The following is an 18,129-nucleotide window of genomic DNA, read 5'->3' as shown; positions in this document are numbered from 1 at the left end:
CGTGAAAAGCCCTTCTTTTAAATAGAGAAAATCGTTAGAGTGTCAAACAGAGGTCCAACTGCATCTCATCGCCGCGGAAAAGTTACGAAGTATAACTTATTTCATGAAGAAATTCTAAAATCTAAGAATATTTGATGTCAACGCGCCTTATTCTTGTTCGTGGTTCAAAGACGAGGACTCGACAACAAGTAATGTTCCACCAATAAATAAATATTTCGGGCGATACTAACACACGATACTAAACGATATTAAAATAGAAAACGGTCGCTTTGTCCCACACGTGACGCTTCATATATTTGATTAAACATAATAATTTAAAAGGATAATCATAAAAATGTCATTGCTTAGCAGAGAACAAACGAATGTGTGATTCCTTAGGCAAAAGATTTCGTCATTACCTTTTTAAATAATTACTTTTTCCTGAACCGTCACGTGCGGGACAAAGTGACTGCTTTTCCGTGGAATGACGCAATACATGCATGTTTATTTTCAATGGTTTAAGCCCAATAGGGAAGTTTTCGATTTTTCAATTTTATTTTTATGTGATAGAGTAACATGTATGAACATCATAGGTGAAACAATTTTTGCGATACGATAAGTAGTTTTTTTTAATTAATTTTTAAAGTTCAAGCCCTTGTGACATCAAATGGCATAGGAAGTGACGTCATGCGCTCTTCCGATAGGAGAGAAACGCTAGCGAACCGGTTTCCATGTCATGGGAGAAACCGAAGAACGTGCCTTCGACTACGAAGACGAAACGTAAAAGGCTTATCTCCTCGCATTTAACTCCTCGCGTTTCTGGAACATTAAACTTCTCATCCTCTCGTAAATATTCGAATATCTCATTGGTGTTACTTGAGGAAGATTATTTAGATTGTGCTTTAACGAATCCGGCCTGCATAGTGTGTTCAAAAGGATTATTGAATTTCTAAAAAATAAAAATATCAGTGCGCTTGAAATGTCCGTAGCGGAAACAAGGGATCTTCGGCGGAAGGCTGCCCATTCGCGCCCTGTGACGTAGGCTCGTGACGTTTCAGAAGCGCGCACTTTGGCGCGTGGATTTTTAAAAATTCATTAAAAATCAACCACGGTGTTTTAAAATTCGGCGATGCTGAATTATTTAGTTTTGAGGGTCAATTAACAATATCCAATAGCCAAAACATAAACATTTAATAGGTTGCAACTTCCCTATTGTCAAAATGTGAACACTTAATAGGTTGCAACTTCCCTATTGTCAAAATGTGAACACTTAATAGGTTGCAACTTCCCTATTGTTTCTCACCAAATGAGATGTGTTTCCTTTACAGTTGAACCTGTACTCTCATAACCTGCAATTTATTTTAACACTAGAAAGTCGCCCGTCAAGGCATGACGGGTAAAAATTGCTTCTACTCTTCTACATTGGATAAAATTTAAAATCCATCATTTTATTAAACGTACATCTTTGTTGTTAAATCTGTTACCATTCTTTGCGAAAGTCCAGAATTTCTGGCAATTGCTCCCCGATCAAGCAATTTTTTAAGCAAAAAAAAAAAAAAAAAATTCTATCGGTGTAGTTAGTATTTGTCATCTGCTCTAAATATGGGTCTCTCTTATGTTTCTTAGAAGTTAGTTTTTGAGGCAGAACAGCAGACAGCAAAGGCTGAGAAATAAACACGTCGTTCTTTTAGAGCTTAAGTATTTAGACAAAAGAAAAACAAAACTAATTTGAATTTTGTCATCTGGAATTCAAATTATGTTTTTCGCAATCACGAGTGTGTGTGTGTGTGTGTGTGTGTGTGTGTGTGTGTGTATTTAGGTGTGTCTGTTTGTGTGTGTGTGGGGGGGGGGATTTATGTTTGTGTGTAGGGGGTATGTGTGTGTGTAGGCGTGTGTGTTTGTGTCTGTTTGCAGGCATGAGTGTTGGTAGTTGTGTGTATGAGTGTTTGTGTGCGTGGGGGCGGGGTATGTGTATGTGTGTGTAGGTATATGTGTCTGTGTGCAGGCACGAATGTGTGGGTAGTTGTGTGTATGTGTAGGTGTCTGTTTGTATGCGTGTGTGTGTATGTGTTTGTGTATGTGTTTATGTCTATGCGTGTGTTTGTGTGTGTGTGTGTATGTGTTTGTGTATGTGTTTATGTGTATGCGCGTGTATGTGTTTGTGTGTGTGTATGTGTATGTGTTTAGGTGTATGCGTGTGTATGTGTTTGTGTGTGTGTGTATGTGTGCGTGTGTTTGTGTGTGTAGTTGTGTATGTATGTGCGTGTGTGTAGTTGTGTATGTATGTGCGTGTGTGTAGTTGTGTATGTATGCGCGTGTGTGTAGGACATGGATGCAACCTGGAGACGGCTTTCGCTATAGGAGCAGCATCGTGAGGAGCCGGTCGACGGTGATGCTGCAGAGGGTGTTGGCGGGAAAATAAAATGATAGCACATCAAAACAGTCAAATGAAAGCAATAAGCAATCGTGATTGCTCAAAAAAAAAAGACTTCCTTGTCGGCTCGGTTAACAGAAACATCGGTTAATCGAAGCTCGGATAATCGAGGTTTTACCGTATCAATATGTTGTCTCAACTGTTTCATGGCTTTAAGAACAAATCAGCAACTGTTTTGAAATTCACACAAAAATAGTTTCTGAATTCTTCAGTAAAACTTATATGTTATGAAGTTATGATTTTCTTTATAAATTAATTTAGAAAAAACTCAAGAGAGGTATGGGTTTATTTAATACCCTTGCCCTCGTGTTATAATCATTATGACAATGTTCCTAAGTAAAGCCGCTAATTGTATAGCATCTCGGTGACATTATATAGGGTTTAGTATTTAAATGGCTTGAAACGTTAAAGATGTTTTACGTCCACATTCTAAGTATATTAGTGCATAATATTCATGAACTTAGAAGTAGATTCATTGACCTGAAGGAATTCTAACAAAAAAAGAAAAATAAATAAATAAATAATTTGAATTTTGACACCTTGAATTCAAATTATACTCTTCGCAATCTCGAGTATGTTTGTGTGTGGGGGTATGTGTGTTTGTGTGTGGGGTATGTGTGTTTGTGTGTGGGGGTATGTGTGATTGTGTGTAGGGGTATGTGTATGTGTGTAGGCATGTGTGTTTGTGTGTAGGGGGTGTGGGGGGTATGTGTATGTGTGTGTAGGCATATGTTTGTGTCTGTGTGTAGGCATGAATGTGTGGGTAGTTGTGTGTATGTGTTTGTCTGTGTATGTGTGTAGGTGTATGTGTGTGTATGTGTATGTTTGTGTGTAGTTGTGTATGTATGCACGTGTGTGTAGGACATGGATGCAACCTGGAGACGGCTTTCGCTATAGGAGCAGCATCCTGAGGAGCCGATCGACGGTGATGCTACGGAGTTTGGCGGTGGGAAAATAAAATGATAGGACGCCAAAAACAGTCAAATGAAAGCAATAAGCAATCGTGATTGCTGAATAAATAATAATAATAAAAAAACAAGCACATTTAAAAATGAAGTCATTGAAACTTTGTTATGAAACATCGAAGGCGGGGGGGGGGGGAGGGGTATTCAATTTCCCGTGCCCCCTCCAAAAGATTTTCTGTATTCGCCCCTGTTCATAAGCAAATTACAAGAGGTTCAGTTTGGATGTGCCGCACGTGACGCATGTACATAAATTAAGTTTTAATTAAAGAAAATGGTTTAATAAAAATATAACTGTGTCAGGAGCATCTTTGTATCAAATGTAAAGATTAAAAAAATTGCTTACCCCGTTTAATTAAAATATTAAGAGATATGACAGAATGTTAATGAGATTTCAGCAACTTTTTGTATTTAAATACGTTAACGAAAGTGTATTTGAATTTTTTTTTAAATCTTAATTTATTATTTAAACTCTCAAGATATATTTTAATGAAATAAAGTGGTCAATTTTCAAGACGAATTGTTTTTTTTTCCGGTGCAAGTAAAGTTTTTAATTTTCCGTTTTTCATAAAATTCTATATATGAAGAAAAAGAAAAACTAATGCTGAGTTACGTTAATTTTTTACTACCTTGCAATATTTATGCACGCTTGCATCTAACAATGAGGTTTTACTTAAATTTAAAAAAAAATCCATTTTTTTCTTAAAAAAAAAAAAAGCAATATTGTTTGGGAATCAAAATTTGTCTAACACCCCGGATAAATTCTTTGAAAATGATTTTGATTAGTAGTCTACTCCACAGATGGCGACACTGAAATGGGTTTCGGTGTTGCTTACTTGTTATTGGAATGCATTTTGAAACCAGAAATGAAAAATACTTCGCATTTGAAAGATATTCAACAATCCACACACAGCTGTTGTTTCGTTGCTCTTGAAAGCAAATCCTTAGTCGTGGATGAAGGAGTTCTCATACAATTATCAGATAACATTAAATTGATTTCAAGCACAGTATGGGAGCAAATATGCAAAATTTTAAGGGGGGGGCCAGATATTTCCCCCATGGAAAACGATGTCAATACAGATTAGAGCTATTAAAATTTGTCATTTTTAATAACTTATCCATTCATGGCTGGAAAAGAAATGTTTTTACATTTTTTTTGCAAAGAAATAAGTATTAAAAGCAAGGAAGTTCCAAATTCTAAGGAGGGAGGAAACAGTCCTTCAGATTTTGTTGCAGGGGCCCCAAAATGTATGGATCCAGGCAGTGGCGTAGCCGTCTATTTGCCGCCCTTTCGCTCAGTTATAACTAACGACCAAACGGCATGACCTTGAGGGTCACGGATTTTGACAAAATTCTAGCTATGAGTCCATTCTCACTAGGTATGAGCTCAGGTAAAGCGGTTTGACTGCATAGGCCCCGGTTTGGCTGCAACGAGGGCCCAAAGTTGCTAGTTTGGCCCTAGAAATGCAATTGCGTTTCCATTGGAATTTCAGACTTCGACACTATGTTCGATCTCCCATGTTTTGATCTCTCCTTTTGTTAGTAAATTGAGTATATGGGAGAACACGTATTTATTTATGGGCACTATCTAAGTTATCTGAAAAGTCGAAACGATCCTGTATTTTTTTTTTCTTTTGTGTGTGTGCCATGTGCAATAAATCAGAGCTTTTTCTTCTCTCCCATTATTTTTGCTTATCAATGTGGGATATCTTTGATAGCAGACGATAAATATCCAATTAAAGTAAATGTTTTTATTAGCAAACGATAAATACTTTTGACTAGCACACGATTAACACAAAACGAAAATAGTTAGTTTCATTTGCAAACGATAAATATCCTGTAACAATGTTATTTTGGCATTCACGTTATTGAAATTAAAAGTAGTAACCAATTTAAATTTGAGAACCGCTTATTAAAAATTAGTATCCAACATAATTAATTCGAAGGTAAGCATGCAAATCGCTCATACTGCAGTACAGTAGCAGAAAAATGGATAAAAATGGTAACTGACCCTCTTTCGGAGAAAAATATTTTATGCCAAAATCGCAGTTACAGGGGGGGGGGGGTCGAATCTTCTTTTAAACTGAAGTCAATTTTAGCCTTTGATGAAGTTAGGAGTCGGGAGTTTCTCCGAGATATTTTCCAATGCTAAAATTTCTAAAATAAGAATTTTGGCAGAGGACGTTTTTTACTGCCGCCCCTTCAATCTGTAACTTAAGGTTAATGGAGAGAAAAATAAGGAATTATATGCTCTCTCATGTTCATAAGAACAACACATATTTTGTGTCGTAGTACTCTTCTTCTCGTAATCATACCAAAACCTTTCATTTATAAGTTCTTTTTTTTTTTTTTTTTGCCTCTTTTTTGATTACCTTGTTAGGATTTTTTTCTCATCAAAGGTATTAAATTGCCGCCCCCAAAAGCGGACCGCCCCTCCGCCCCTCCCTAGCCACGCCACTGGATCCAGGCCTACTCCTGCGATTCTATTTTGACAACAAAGCCTCTGAGTTCTAATGCTAATTGTGGGCAGTGCGGGGGCCGTGGGGGAGGGATCTCATTGAAATTAACGGTCTTTCAGGTTTTAATAATAACGAAACTAAAGGATCAGTTTGGTGCAGCTGAACAAAAAGATAAATCAACAACAAAAGCAACTCCCACTTACAGGGCCGGAATTAAGCGAGGGTAGGCGGGGCTACTGCCCCAGGGCCTCCACAACAAAGGCGACCTCACAATAAATTTTTACAAAATATCCTCTTTCACGGGTCAGGGGATGTATTTACTATTAAAGTGCTGATCGAAAATATCGGATACATACATATATATAAAAATATTCGGATATATATCAAAGTATCGGATATTTTTGAAAATGGGATGATCTTTTCGAACCCTGATTAGGGGCTCCACTCCTTCGTTGCCCCGGGGCCTCCACACTTCCAAATCCGCTTATGCAAATACATTACATTATCAATACCAGGAGGTGGGGATTGCCCTTACCTTATGCAAAATGGCGACAATGAATATAACTATGTCGACCCTGAACTTAAAAATGCCATGCTATTTAAGTAGTAGTAAAACTTGATTCAGCATGGTCGGCATTTTCGAACGTCTCAATCTAATTTTAAAATAAAATAGTCTTACATTTGCGAATGTCGATAAAAGGAATCATTTTTGTTTTCCGTCAGATTGGTACATTTAAGAGTAAAAATTGATTTAATAGCGTCTTCAGTGCGTCTTCTCATGACAGTTTAGTAGAAAAAAATTGGTCTTGTGCCAAGTGGTAACACAATGCGTTTAAGGGTTAAGGACATTAATTTTTCACTCAGTACCCAAAAAAGACTGCAATTTATATTCTTTATAATTTCTTAGTCAACTATATGGGGCAACTTATTAAAAAAGTGCAGTTGAATATTATAAAGATTTCAAAACATAACGGCCATCAAATGTTTACATCTTTTTCCTACTACAAAAGCAACCCAATTCACTTTAATGTTAATGACTCTTCGCTATTATCAAAAACCTTGCTCAACTCATCAGAATTACACTGTATTTGCTTTTTTGTTTGTTTGACTCTTCTCTATTACCTCAAAAAACATTGCTCAACTCATTAGAACTGCACTGTGTTTACTTTTTTGTTTGTTTGACTCTTCTCTATTACCTCAAAAAACATTGCTCAACTCATTAGAACTGCTCTGTGTTTACTTTTTTTTCTTTGACTCTTCCCAATTACTTCAAAAACATTGCTCAACTCATCAGAACTACACTATGTCCCCCCCCCTTTTTTGTTTGACTCGTTACCTCAAAAACATTGCTCAACTCATCAGAACCACACTGTGTTTACTATTTTTGTTTGTTGCACTCTTCTCTATTACCTCAAAAACATTGCTCAAATCATCGGAACTACACTGTATTTACTTTTTTTTCGTTTAACTCGTCTCTATTATCTGAAAAACGTTGCTCAACTCATCAGAACCACACTGTGTTTACTTTGTTTTTTGTTTGATTCTTCTCTATTACCTAAAAAACATCGCCCAACTCATCAGAACTACACTGCGTTCACTTTTTTTTTGTTTGACTCTTCTCTATTACCTCAAAAAGAGGTAAAATTTGCTCAACTCATCAAAGCCACGCGATATATACTTCTTTATTTGTTTATTCTAACGTGTGTGTGACTTTTTCAGGTCACTTCCGGGACCACATCGGCTGCTACTCGGGTGTGTTCTATCTGCTGGGCGTCACTTCGATGCTGTGCGCGAGCCTCTGGCTCATGGTGCCCCTCATCCACAGGGCCTGGAGGAAGGAATTCCCCAGGAGGCCCTCGGTGCTCCCGCGCAGGAACGCGCTCACCGACGAAAGGAAAATCTCGCTCCCACCAGGAGCAAAAAAGACTGCCATGTAGTGCTCCACAGTGTGTGTTTCATGGCGAAGAACTCGTGTTGAAAGGATTTTCCCCCTTCTGTATGCACGCGATCACTGACTTTCTCGCTTGTTGCCCGCCCTAGCGTGAATCCAGGGGGGGGGGGGTCATAACCCACAGTTGTAATTAAAGATTGCCCAAAGTTGCCTTTTTGGAACTTATGTTTCGAAAAGCTCGCCCCAAACCCTCTATTTATTCCCAAAAATGACTTATGAAGCGCCCCCCCCCCACCCCTTTCGTTTTCTCCAAAACCAGACACTGGATCCGCCCTTGCGTTCACCAGGACCCGATAAAGCCAAAGTGAGACCAGGGCCTGATCACTGAATAGACCAACTAGGCCCTGGTCCAGAGCCCCCGATATTAAGGGGCCCCCAAACGGCTGAAATTACATTAGTCTATGTCTAAAATTGTTTCAGCCAATGGCTAAAGTTCTAAAGTTTGAACACAGGGAACCTCAAAAAAGTATTTGGCCTAGGGCCCCTCGATATCTTAATCGGGCCCTGAAAAGGGACACAGGGCCTGGAGTTCATGTGGGCTCTATGCCCTGGTTACTCCTTTTTGTACACAGTATACAATCATTTGTAGAATACACCATAACCATATTTTAAGCAGTCAGTATTAAATGAACCTATTCTACACCATTTACATTAATGTTTATTTTCGTTTTTTCGGTATACATTTTGATTTTACTTCTACCCATCATTTCTTACAGACGGCTCAATAGCAACTTTCCCTTCAAATGAATGTAATAAAACTGATATAAACACAACACAAAAAGTTCTCCAGAAAATTCTTCTTCTTCTTCAGCACAACAGCCTGGTGCAGGCCAAGGCTTTCTCCGTCTGCTTCCTCCAGGCGGTACGACACGTTGCCAGGTTTCTCCACCTGTTCACTCCCAAAATTTTAAGGTCCTTCTCGACACTATCCCGCCACCTTGTTGCTGGTCTTCCCCTTCTCCTCGTACCCTCAATCTTCGAAAAAGTTCGCTTTTTAACCGGGTCCAGATCTGCACGCCTAAATACGTGCCCCAGCCACCTGATTCTGTTGGCTTTAATGACTCTTAAGATGTTGGGTTGTCGGCATTTACGGTATACTTCAAAGTTATATAAACGTTTCCAAGCATCATTTTCTTTTACTGCTCCAAAAATTGACCGAAGGATCTCTCTTTCAAAAATGAGAAGTCTGTTTTCCTCTGTTTTATTAATTGCCCATGTCTCACTACAGTATAAAATGATCGGTCTTATGAGGGTTTTGTATAGAGAAGAATTATTATTAAAATGTAATATTTATTCTATTTGTTAGCACTGTAATATGTTTTTAATGTTAAGTGAAGTCAGTACCCCCTATACCGTCAATGTTAATTTGCACAGGTTCATGTACCTTTTATTGAAAATCTGTTAAAGATTCAATTATGAAATTTTTTCTGTACCCTAAGTAGACTCTGTTCTCTATACTGAAGTAAAATTTTACAGAAAGAAAGCTTTTTTTTTTTTAATAATGATGTGTAAGTCACTGTATTTTTTTCAAAAAATGCCATTTTACTACACGAAATCCGCTGTATAAAAAAATATTTTTCGAATGTGAGATAAATTTTACTTCAGTATATGCAATTAGATGTATGGAATAGGTGGTAAAAATTTCAAAGCCTAACACCATTTAGTTTCTGAGAAAAAGGAACAATTAGTTTCAAAAGTACCATTTCGAGATATTGCAATTTAAAGGGGAATATCGTACCTCATCGAAATAGGTTTAAATTTTTTTAAAGTTTATTTTAACTTAATTCTAATATGAGCACGACTTAGAAGTTTGTATCATTAAAAAGGTTTTGTAATGGAATTTCAAAGTATATAAAAAACAAAAAATCGAACTTTTGAAAGTATTTAGGGTACTGACTCCCCTAAGCTCATTTGAAGTGCAAATATACGGAATGATATTTATTTTAAACCAAAGTTAACGGACAAATGAGAGAAAAGAAAACATATTAACGGTTGTTTGTTATTAGTAAATTTATATTTAAAGCCAATCAATGCAACTTCTTTTTTTTTTTTTGCATGTAATGTAACGGTGAGTAGAAATGGAGGTTTTAGACTTTGGGGGCTCCTTGATTTGATTTCCATTGTCCCGTGCATTCATCTGCTCCTGGCGTCCGCACAGCTTGATCGGATTCCGGATTAAAAGGCACTGCATAATAGGTATAAAATCCAGCAGAAATTGGCTGAATCCATAAGTACCCCCCCCCCTCAAAAAATAAACCTGTTTATGCCACTGGCTTTTATTTATTTATTTTTTATTTTACAAAATAATAAAGTATTATAAAACTTCTAAGAAAAGGCAACACAAAACTACTGTGACGTTTACAATGCTTTAAAAGAACTTTTATATTTACTTGTAAGGGAAACATTAGGGCTCACATTCCGATTAAAAAAAAATTAAACAGCGAAAGCTCTAGAGCTATTAGAACTTTATTTTAATCTAATCTAAAAATTCACTTAAAATCGAAAAACTTCTAAGACCTGAGATCCCATCCATTTCTGTACAACCCGTTAGCAACTCGGCCACTTTTCTTTCAGCGAAAGACCGAGTTTTTGGGATTCTACTGTATTGCTAATACTAGCACGATGAACCAGTCAGCGTTATTGTAATCAGTTTGAATGAACTTATGTATTTCATAAAACAGAGCCACTGGCATCAATTAAAGTAACAACATCTTAATATCTTTTGTAAGTGAAAGGAATGAAAAGTATTTTACATCAGTAAAAAAGAAAAAAATCGTTTTCAAGTGTCCTGAATACCACTTAAGGTCACTTGCCCTGTGTGTTGAACGAATTACACGTTCGTTGAACGTGTCGAATTACACGTTCGTTAAACGTGTCGAATTACACGTTCGTAGAACGTGTAATTCGACAAACGCAAAATCTTAGTGGCATCTTACAGCTCGCGTGGCTGGATCTACATCCTTTGAAGAACACGTGCTGATGCCGTTTGCTGATTGGTTGTCAGTTATTTCACCACTAAAAATGTTTTTCACTGAGTGGACTATGATGTGCTGACAGCACTCTGACGTAACAACGAACACTTACGGTTAGTTAAGCGAAAACCAACACAACAGTGGCATTTATTTATTTTTTCCCTACTATAGTGTATGTGAAACCAACAAAACTATTACGAAATGTATTCAAGTGTACAGGATTACAGGACATGCACGAAAAAGCAACATTTGAGATGCAGTTTATTTTTGTGAACATCTGTTTTTTATGTGTAACATATCCCCGACGTTTTCAATGGAAACTGAGCAGAGAGGAAACTCGATTCCACACTTTTTAAAAAGTCGTCATATTTTAGAATGCTTCTACACACATTTCGACACCTGTTCCAAAGAGCTTCGAACGCGGTAGCACGGAATGTGAGTGCTATCCGTCCTACCCTATGGAGCATCCGAAAAGAAACTATTTTCCACGATATAAAAATTGATGACATTTTTTCGGGACAATAAATATTTTTTGCACAAATCTTTTGTTGTGTGTTTCTTTTTTTAGTTCTTTTAATCCAACCTTTTTTAGCCGGTGGTCCCGCAAAAAGAGTTCACCGAACCTCAGAGATTTTTACTCCCCCACTTTAAGACAATTTCCTTACGCAAAAATAATTAAATAAGAATTTTAATTTTGACGTCTTGAATTCAAATTATGTTTTTGGGTTTCTTGTTTCTCGAATTGAATCGAAATGGAAGAGAAATTCGCACCCGTAATTTTATGACTGATGGTTTTCTAGATATCCATTAAAGAAATAAATGGTTATTATGTTTAATTTGCAGTCGCACACTTATCATAAAGATTATTTTTACAGCTTATACAGCTAGAGTATTTTTATTTCTTATCAGTCCGGGAATTAGTAATCTGCAAAGTTTACTACTCAAATTTATATAGGTTTTTTTTCCTAAAAACAGCGTGATTTTACACAAAGAATAGATTTTAACATAAAATCTAGTTGAGTCTAGCCTCGGGAAAAAATTAATGAAAAAAAAAACCCGCAGACAATTTATTAAACCATGATGATGAGAATAAGTCTATTATAAATAACAATTAAAAACCAATGAACTAGATCATGACCCTATTAGATGGCGCTTTCGGGCCTTGACAATTTATGGCTTTTCCGATGCAACTCCGATCAGCTCTTGAAATTGAACAGAATCCCATAGACTAATAATAAGAGTAGACCGAGCTATGGTAAACCTTTTGCTGCTCATAAACCAAACCATGTGACTGGTGGATATCCTAGCAACAGTGGGGGTCTGATCAACGCCCGCGAGAACTAAAATAAATAGAATTGATGGAACACGGAAGAATGTGGATTTTATGGAGTCCGATTTGTAAATTTGTTATTCTAAGTTGTGAATATTTTGTTAATATAGTGAGTTTTACGTTTAGATAGTACTGTGCATTTTCTTTCGTCAATTTGAATAACTCTCCGAGCAATGAAAGATGCAGGCGCCCAAAAAGAATCGGCAAACAATAAGATTTTTACCTACAATTTAAATTTAAGATACCGTTTTGTACATTTTTGCGTTAACGTAAAACGTTTACGATATTACGTTCACGCTAACGCTGACGTAGCAGTTCCGAATGAAATAAAAGTGACTGAAAACTGTGATCAAAAACTAATTACTAATGTCAAAATAATGCATAACTAAAAGAAAAACAGTTCAATCTCTGCACCTAACCCAATAACCTTAAAATACATGTCGAGTGCCAAACTATAGATAATCCTGCCATCTAGCAACCATGCTGCCAAAGTTTTCGCCAAGCCTCCCACCAGTCACATGATGTATCCATGAACACATTTTTTCATCAGCAAGTCTGAGAAAGCTCGGTCTATTCTTATTATTAGTCTATGCAAAATCCTGTTCATCCACCAGTCAATGGCAAGTTTCAAAGTTGGTTTATTTTTGATTGGACGTCACCCATTTTGACCGCAAGGGGCGCTGAACGGAACCCTGGCATCCACCAATCAATGGCAACGTAATGGAAAACAATGATTCCCTGTAGTGCCCTCTTTGTTGCCATGAATTTCAGCGATTGTCACGGCCTGTAAGAGTAAGCGAAATCTAGTGGGGTCACGATTAGACTTATTCTCGTCGCCATGGTTCTCTGAAAAATCAAAGGAACATTAACTACGCTCAAGGGAGGATTGTAAGCAATTCGTAATTGCTCAAAAAAAAAAAAAAAAAATAATAATAATAATAATTTGAATTTTGTTATCATGAATTCAAAATATGTTTTTCGCAATCACTTGTATGTGTGTGTGTAGGAGTGTGTGTTTGTGTGTTGGGGGGAGGGGGGTATGTGTGCAGGCATGTGTGTTTGTGTCTGTGTGCGGGCATGAGTGTGTGGGTAGTTGTGTGTATGAGTGTTTGTGTGCGTGGGGGCGGGGTTAGTGTATGTGTGTGTAAGCATATGTGTTTGTGTCCAGGCATGAATGTGTGGGTAGTGTGTATTTGTGTGCATGTGTATTCTTGATTATGTATAATAATTATTACAATAATTACTTACTCTAACGTTTAAATACTTTTTCATATATATATAATTAAAAAATAAAGAACCTCTCCGGTCCGCAAAATGTTTTCACAAGTTTAAAACTGTCCGAACGTTGAAAGTTTTTTTTTTTTTTAATTTTTTTACACGTTCACACACACATACACAAAAACTCACCTGTTCCCGAAGTTTTTGCGAACCTGCCGGCCAAAAAAAGGTGAGAAAATCTGATTTAGTTTATTTTGTTAACAAGAGCACTAAATTCTCGTAAATCATCGTTAATGGAGGAATGGACTTATGCAAGTGCACAAAGACAGATGGACAAACCTATACCTCACATGACAGATCTTTATGGCATTCTGAGACACCAGTTTTGCTCTTATTAGCGTAGCGATCCTCAACCTGAAATAGCCGTAAGCGAGCTGAGGGAAGATGTCTTCTCATTGTAGCTGAGATTAGCTTCACGTTGGTAGCTAAAAAATTTTTTTTAAATACATCATCGAGGATCCGCAAACCTGGTGCCGCTCACCTCGTATAAGCTAGCTAATTTCAGAGCTCTTGCTCCATTACGGCTGTTAAAGACTGATGCTAATATTATCTGGATTTCACAAGCAATCTCTTTGGTGTATGCGCGTAATTCTGCCAAAGCCCCTTCTTATAATTCGGTGACTTAGAGATCAAAAGACGAATACTCTAAAATTATGACCTCGTAATCCGTAAATGAATTACCCCCCCCCCCCCTCCTTCTATTGCAATATTCTCAGAAAGTAAAAATAAAATTCACAAATGTCAACTTCCAGAGCATTCCTTCTCGATAACAGAAACTTCGTTTGAAGCAGTTTTCATTTTTTAGTTGACATTCTTTCATGAACCCTCTGGTCATCACGCCAAAAGTTCATAAAATCGACAAAAATACAAGAGCAATTAAACGCGATGCTCTAATTTTCAAGTCTACAAATGAGTTGGGCAAAAAGAATGATTTATTGACAGGAAAAAAAAATGAAAGTACATATTGCTATATGATAGAAATAGTCCAAGTTTAGCACTTTTTCTTTCCTCAGGGTTGGTTTCACTTCTGGATTCAGGCCAAGTCTCAATTCGCTGCCTTTCACTTTTTGTGAGAGATTTTTTTTTTTTCTGAAACGTCATTCTATTTACGTTGAAACAAAACTCTTTAATGCTGTTAATACAAATTCCGAGAGTGGTCCAGTAGAATTTAAATTACAGTCATTCCCCCCTCCCACCCCCAGACACATAGAAGTTTGTACGTTACATGTTTGCACTGTAATTTTCTGCGAATCAGGGTGGTTAGTTGTTGAATAAGATTTTCACCAAATTATTTTTTATAAATATACATTGTAACATACTCGAGCCAAATTTTATCAAACAATCCTTTTGTTTTCAATCTCTTTAATACTGCATTTAAAAGCAGAAACAGGAATTTTTAAGCCCCCTTAAAATTCTGAGCGAAGTTCAAGCTTTCCATTGCCTTTTGAGGTACTAATCAGACCCTGCCTTTCATTACTCTGCAACTATTCGATCTCTGAATCAGTCCTCGTTGCCGATTTGTACTGGCATGTTTGCATCGATCAAATTAATTGACTGCAGATTCTAGATTTCTCTGTTTAAGAGGATACAGGAAGTGGGAAATGCACACCTGATCTTTTACACTTAGATGTAAGTTGACCACTTGCGGTGCACTACTTTTGCGCTCAACTTAAACAGGTGGTCAACTTATAGAGGTTGAATTATATGATATAGATCTAATTATGTGCCTGAAAATAGCGGTCAACTTAGACAATAGACAAGTAATCAACTTACGAGGTTGGATAACTTTACAGGTTTTACTGTACATCAAATTCCTGCGGCGATAGATCTGGGGATCGTGATGGTGGTCATTTAGTCATACCTTTATGACCAAAGATAGCGTCAGTTATGACCAAGATAAAAATCTCAAAGTATGGCCTGCGGACCCCTGGGGGTCCGCAAGCTCATACTAAGGGTCTTCGGTGCTGGCCTGATAAAAAGCGTAAAATAAGTAAAAATAATTACAATCGTACGCTGAATAGCAGTATTTTAGTTAGAAAAGAAGCACTTTGGAAGCACATATTGAGACAAAATTTGTTCCAATTAACGTACGCACAAGGGATAGTGAACCTCCCAGAACGCTTTGTTTTAACATACAGTGGCTCCCAAAAGTGTTTGGGCACTTTGAAATATTTTAGTAAAGTCAAAATAACGCGAAACTGAATTCGAATATGAAGGCCAATATTTTTTCACATCATTCCTATGTCATTCTAAATACAAACCATTGGTTTCTTTAAAATATTGACGGATCTCCTTTTTGAAATGGGTCAGAAAACTAAGAGACAGAGAAATAACATGCCACAAAAGTCATCGTACACTCAAATATTTTCGAATAAATTCATGATTAAAATTATCATGTGCCGTTTTTTAAATATTTTTGCATTGTGTTGACCCTTAAAAGTCATTTGGCTTCAATTTTTTGTTTAATTATTCTTTAATATTGTGCTTATTACTTTAAAATGGCTGGTATTCGTAAAATACAACAAGCACCATTCGAAATTTGAATTTTTCCTAACAGTAGCGGTAAATTGGTTTGAAACGTCTTTTTTAGATTAGTTAATTTATTCCATTCTATAGTGAAGATAAAATGCTGTTTAAAAAAATTCGGAACGAAAAGAAGGTAAGAAAAGGTCCTATTCCTATTCCTATTCAGAGCCACAACTGAATACAACTGTATTTATGTCGAGGACTGCATACTAAGTGCCTTGCCTCCATTATTTTATATACCGATCGATGGCAGCACCATCACCGGATCGAACAGTTAATGAGAATTTAGAACTAGTCCAGGAGCTAATAGCTACCCCCAGAGGTATCGTTTCACTTGGAGGACATTGAGACCACGAGCCTATTTAACGTCGCCGAGTCCCCTTTAATGACGACGGTGGGTCTTCGACCATCGAGGTTCGAACTCGGGACCCTCCGGCCCCGAATCCGACACTCTACCGATCGGGCTACCACGGCCTAAGAAAAGGTCAACCGGTAAAATTGACAAAACGTGATCGGAGATTCACAGTTAAAAAAATTTATGAAAAACAATATCCTGTAAAACATTAGGATAATCAAGATAGTTGAGAAATATACAAAATGACTGAACTTTATTCAAGAATTGCAACTTCGTTCGCTGCAAACATACACTATTTCTATATTTCAGAAAGATAGATCCTTTGGTTTAAGTTGAATCGCTTGAGGGCGGAAGGAGACAGCAACCTTCTTTGCTTCTCCTTTGCTCTTGCAATCTCTTCTCCCCGAACGCACTATAGGTCAAAACCTTAAAGGAGGACAGCCGGGCCCTTTTGTGTTATAAATTTCTCCTCTTCTGTCTTTCTTTCTTTCGGTACTTACGGCACAGGTTTGTTTTGACGAGGACTATAATCTGAGCGTCTTGCCTCCCTTACGCATGATATATATTTTCTATTACAGTACAGAATACATATAAATAACACATGAAAGAAGTTACACCACGAAAGAGGAGAAAGTACATCCGGAGCGAGGGAGGGTGTCGAACCTACCACCTCAAGTGTGTGAAGCAATCGCTTATACCACTCGGCCACTGAGACCCCCTCTTCTATCTGTTTTGCCTTGTCTTCCTAATTTTAGTTAAAAATGTAATAAAACCACATACAGGGGAAGATAAACGCATGGTTTATGTAGTCTTCATCAATACCTGAACGGAAGCTCTAAATGAGGGTTGAGTTCGATAATTTTTCAGAACCGGAACGCCAATCTTTATCTTTATCTTTACTAATAATTAAGCTGAATGTCCCTCTGTCTGTCCGGATCTCTGTCTGTCTGGATGTCTGTGACGCGCATAGCGCCTAGACCGTTCGGTCGATTTTCATGAAATTTGGCATAAAGTTAGTTTGTAGCGTGGAGGTGTGCACCTCGAAGAGATTTTTCGAAAATTCGATGTGGTTCTTTTTCTATTCCAATTTTAAGAACAAAACTATCATAAGATGGACGAGTAAATTACGAAATTATCACATCGTGGAACCGTAACATGGGCACAAGCCAATTGGCGAGATACGAAATGATCATAACGTGGAACCGTAACATGGGTACAAGCCAATTGGCGAGGAAATTCACCATACATTATTTGTAAATATACAGGCGAACCAAAAGACCTTTCAATTTTTCTATTACGGGCGAAGCCGTGCGGGTACCACTAGTTAATAATAAAGCTGAGAGTCTGTGTCCCTGGATCTCTGTCTGTGACGCGCATAGCGCCTAGACAGTTCAGCCGATTTTCATGAAATTCGGCACAAACTGAGTTCGTAACATAGGTGGGAGCACCTCGAAGCGATTTTTCAAAAATTCGCTTTTGTTCTCTTTCTATTCCAATTTTAAGAACATTTTACTGAGCAAACTACTATAAATTGGACGAGTAAAATATCATTACGTGGGTGAGCAAATGACCATAGCAAATTGACGCGAAATTCGTCATCCATTATTTGTAAATATACAGGCGAACCAAATGACCTTTTAATGTTCTACTACGGGCAAAGCCGTGTGGGTACCGCTAGTATGAGATTTCAGTTTAACCAGCGACAGTCCTCCGCTCTGCCAACGCATGGCTCCCGCCATCCATCAAATGTGTGCGCACATTTTCAAAAAAGTGAGACGAAGTGAATCCACACGGCTTTGCTTATTGCCGTACTGTGTTTACGAATTGAAACAGTGACGCGTTATGTTTTTCTTGAATGGGTGGTTATTCTTTCCATGAGTTTC

At 37.4% G+C, this 18,129-nt stretch overlaps 1 protein-coding gene across 3 annotated transcripts in view; it reads left to right on the top strand.

The window, feature by feature from the left end:
* LOC129217675 (uncharacterized) overlaps positions 1-11,300 on the top strand; it is a 147,236-nt gene extending 135,936 nt beyond the window's left edge. For all 3 annotated transcript variants that reach the window (XM_054852007.1, XM_054852006.1, XM_054852005.1), the window contains one exon: positions 7,554-11,300. In XM_054852007.1, coding sequence (XP_054707982.1) covers positions 7,554-7,771 — 218 coding nt within the window. In that variant the 3' untranslated portion in view covers positions 7,772-11,300. The remainder of the gene's footprint in view (positions 1-7,553) is intronic.
* Positions 11,301-18,129: the final 6,829 nt, after the last annotated feature.

This window comes from Uloborus diversus, chromosome 2 (genome assembly GCF_026930045.1).
Source record: "Uloborus diversus isolate 005 chromosome 2, Udiv.v.3.1, whole genome shotgun sequence".
In the NCBI taxonomy this organism is placed as follows: domain Eukaryota; kingdom Metazoa; phylum Arthropoda; class Arachnida; order Araneae; family Uloboridae; genus Uloborus; species Uloborus diversus.
This window is presented reverse-complemented; position numbering and strand designations above follow the sequence as displayed.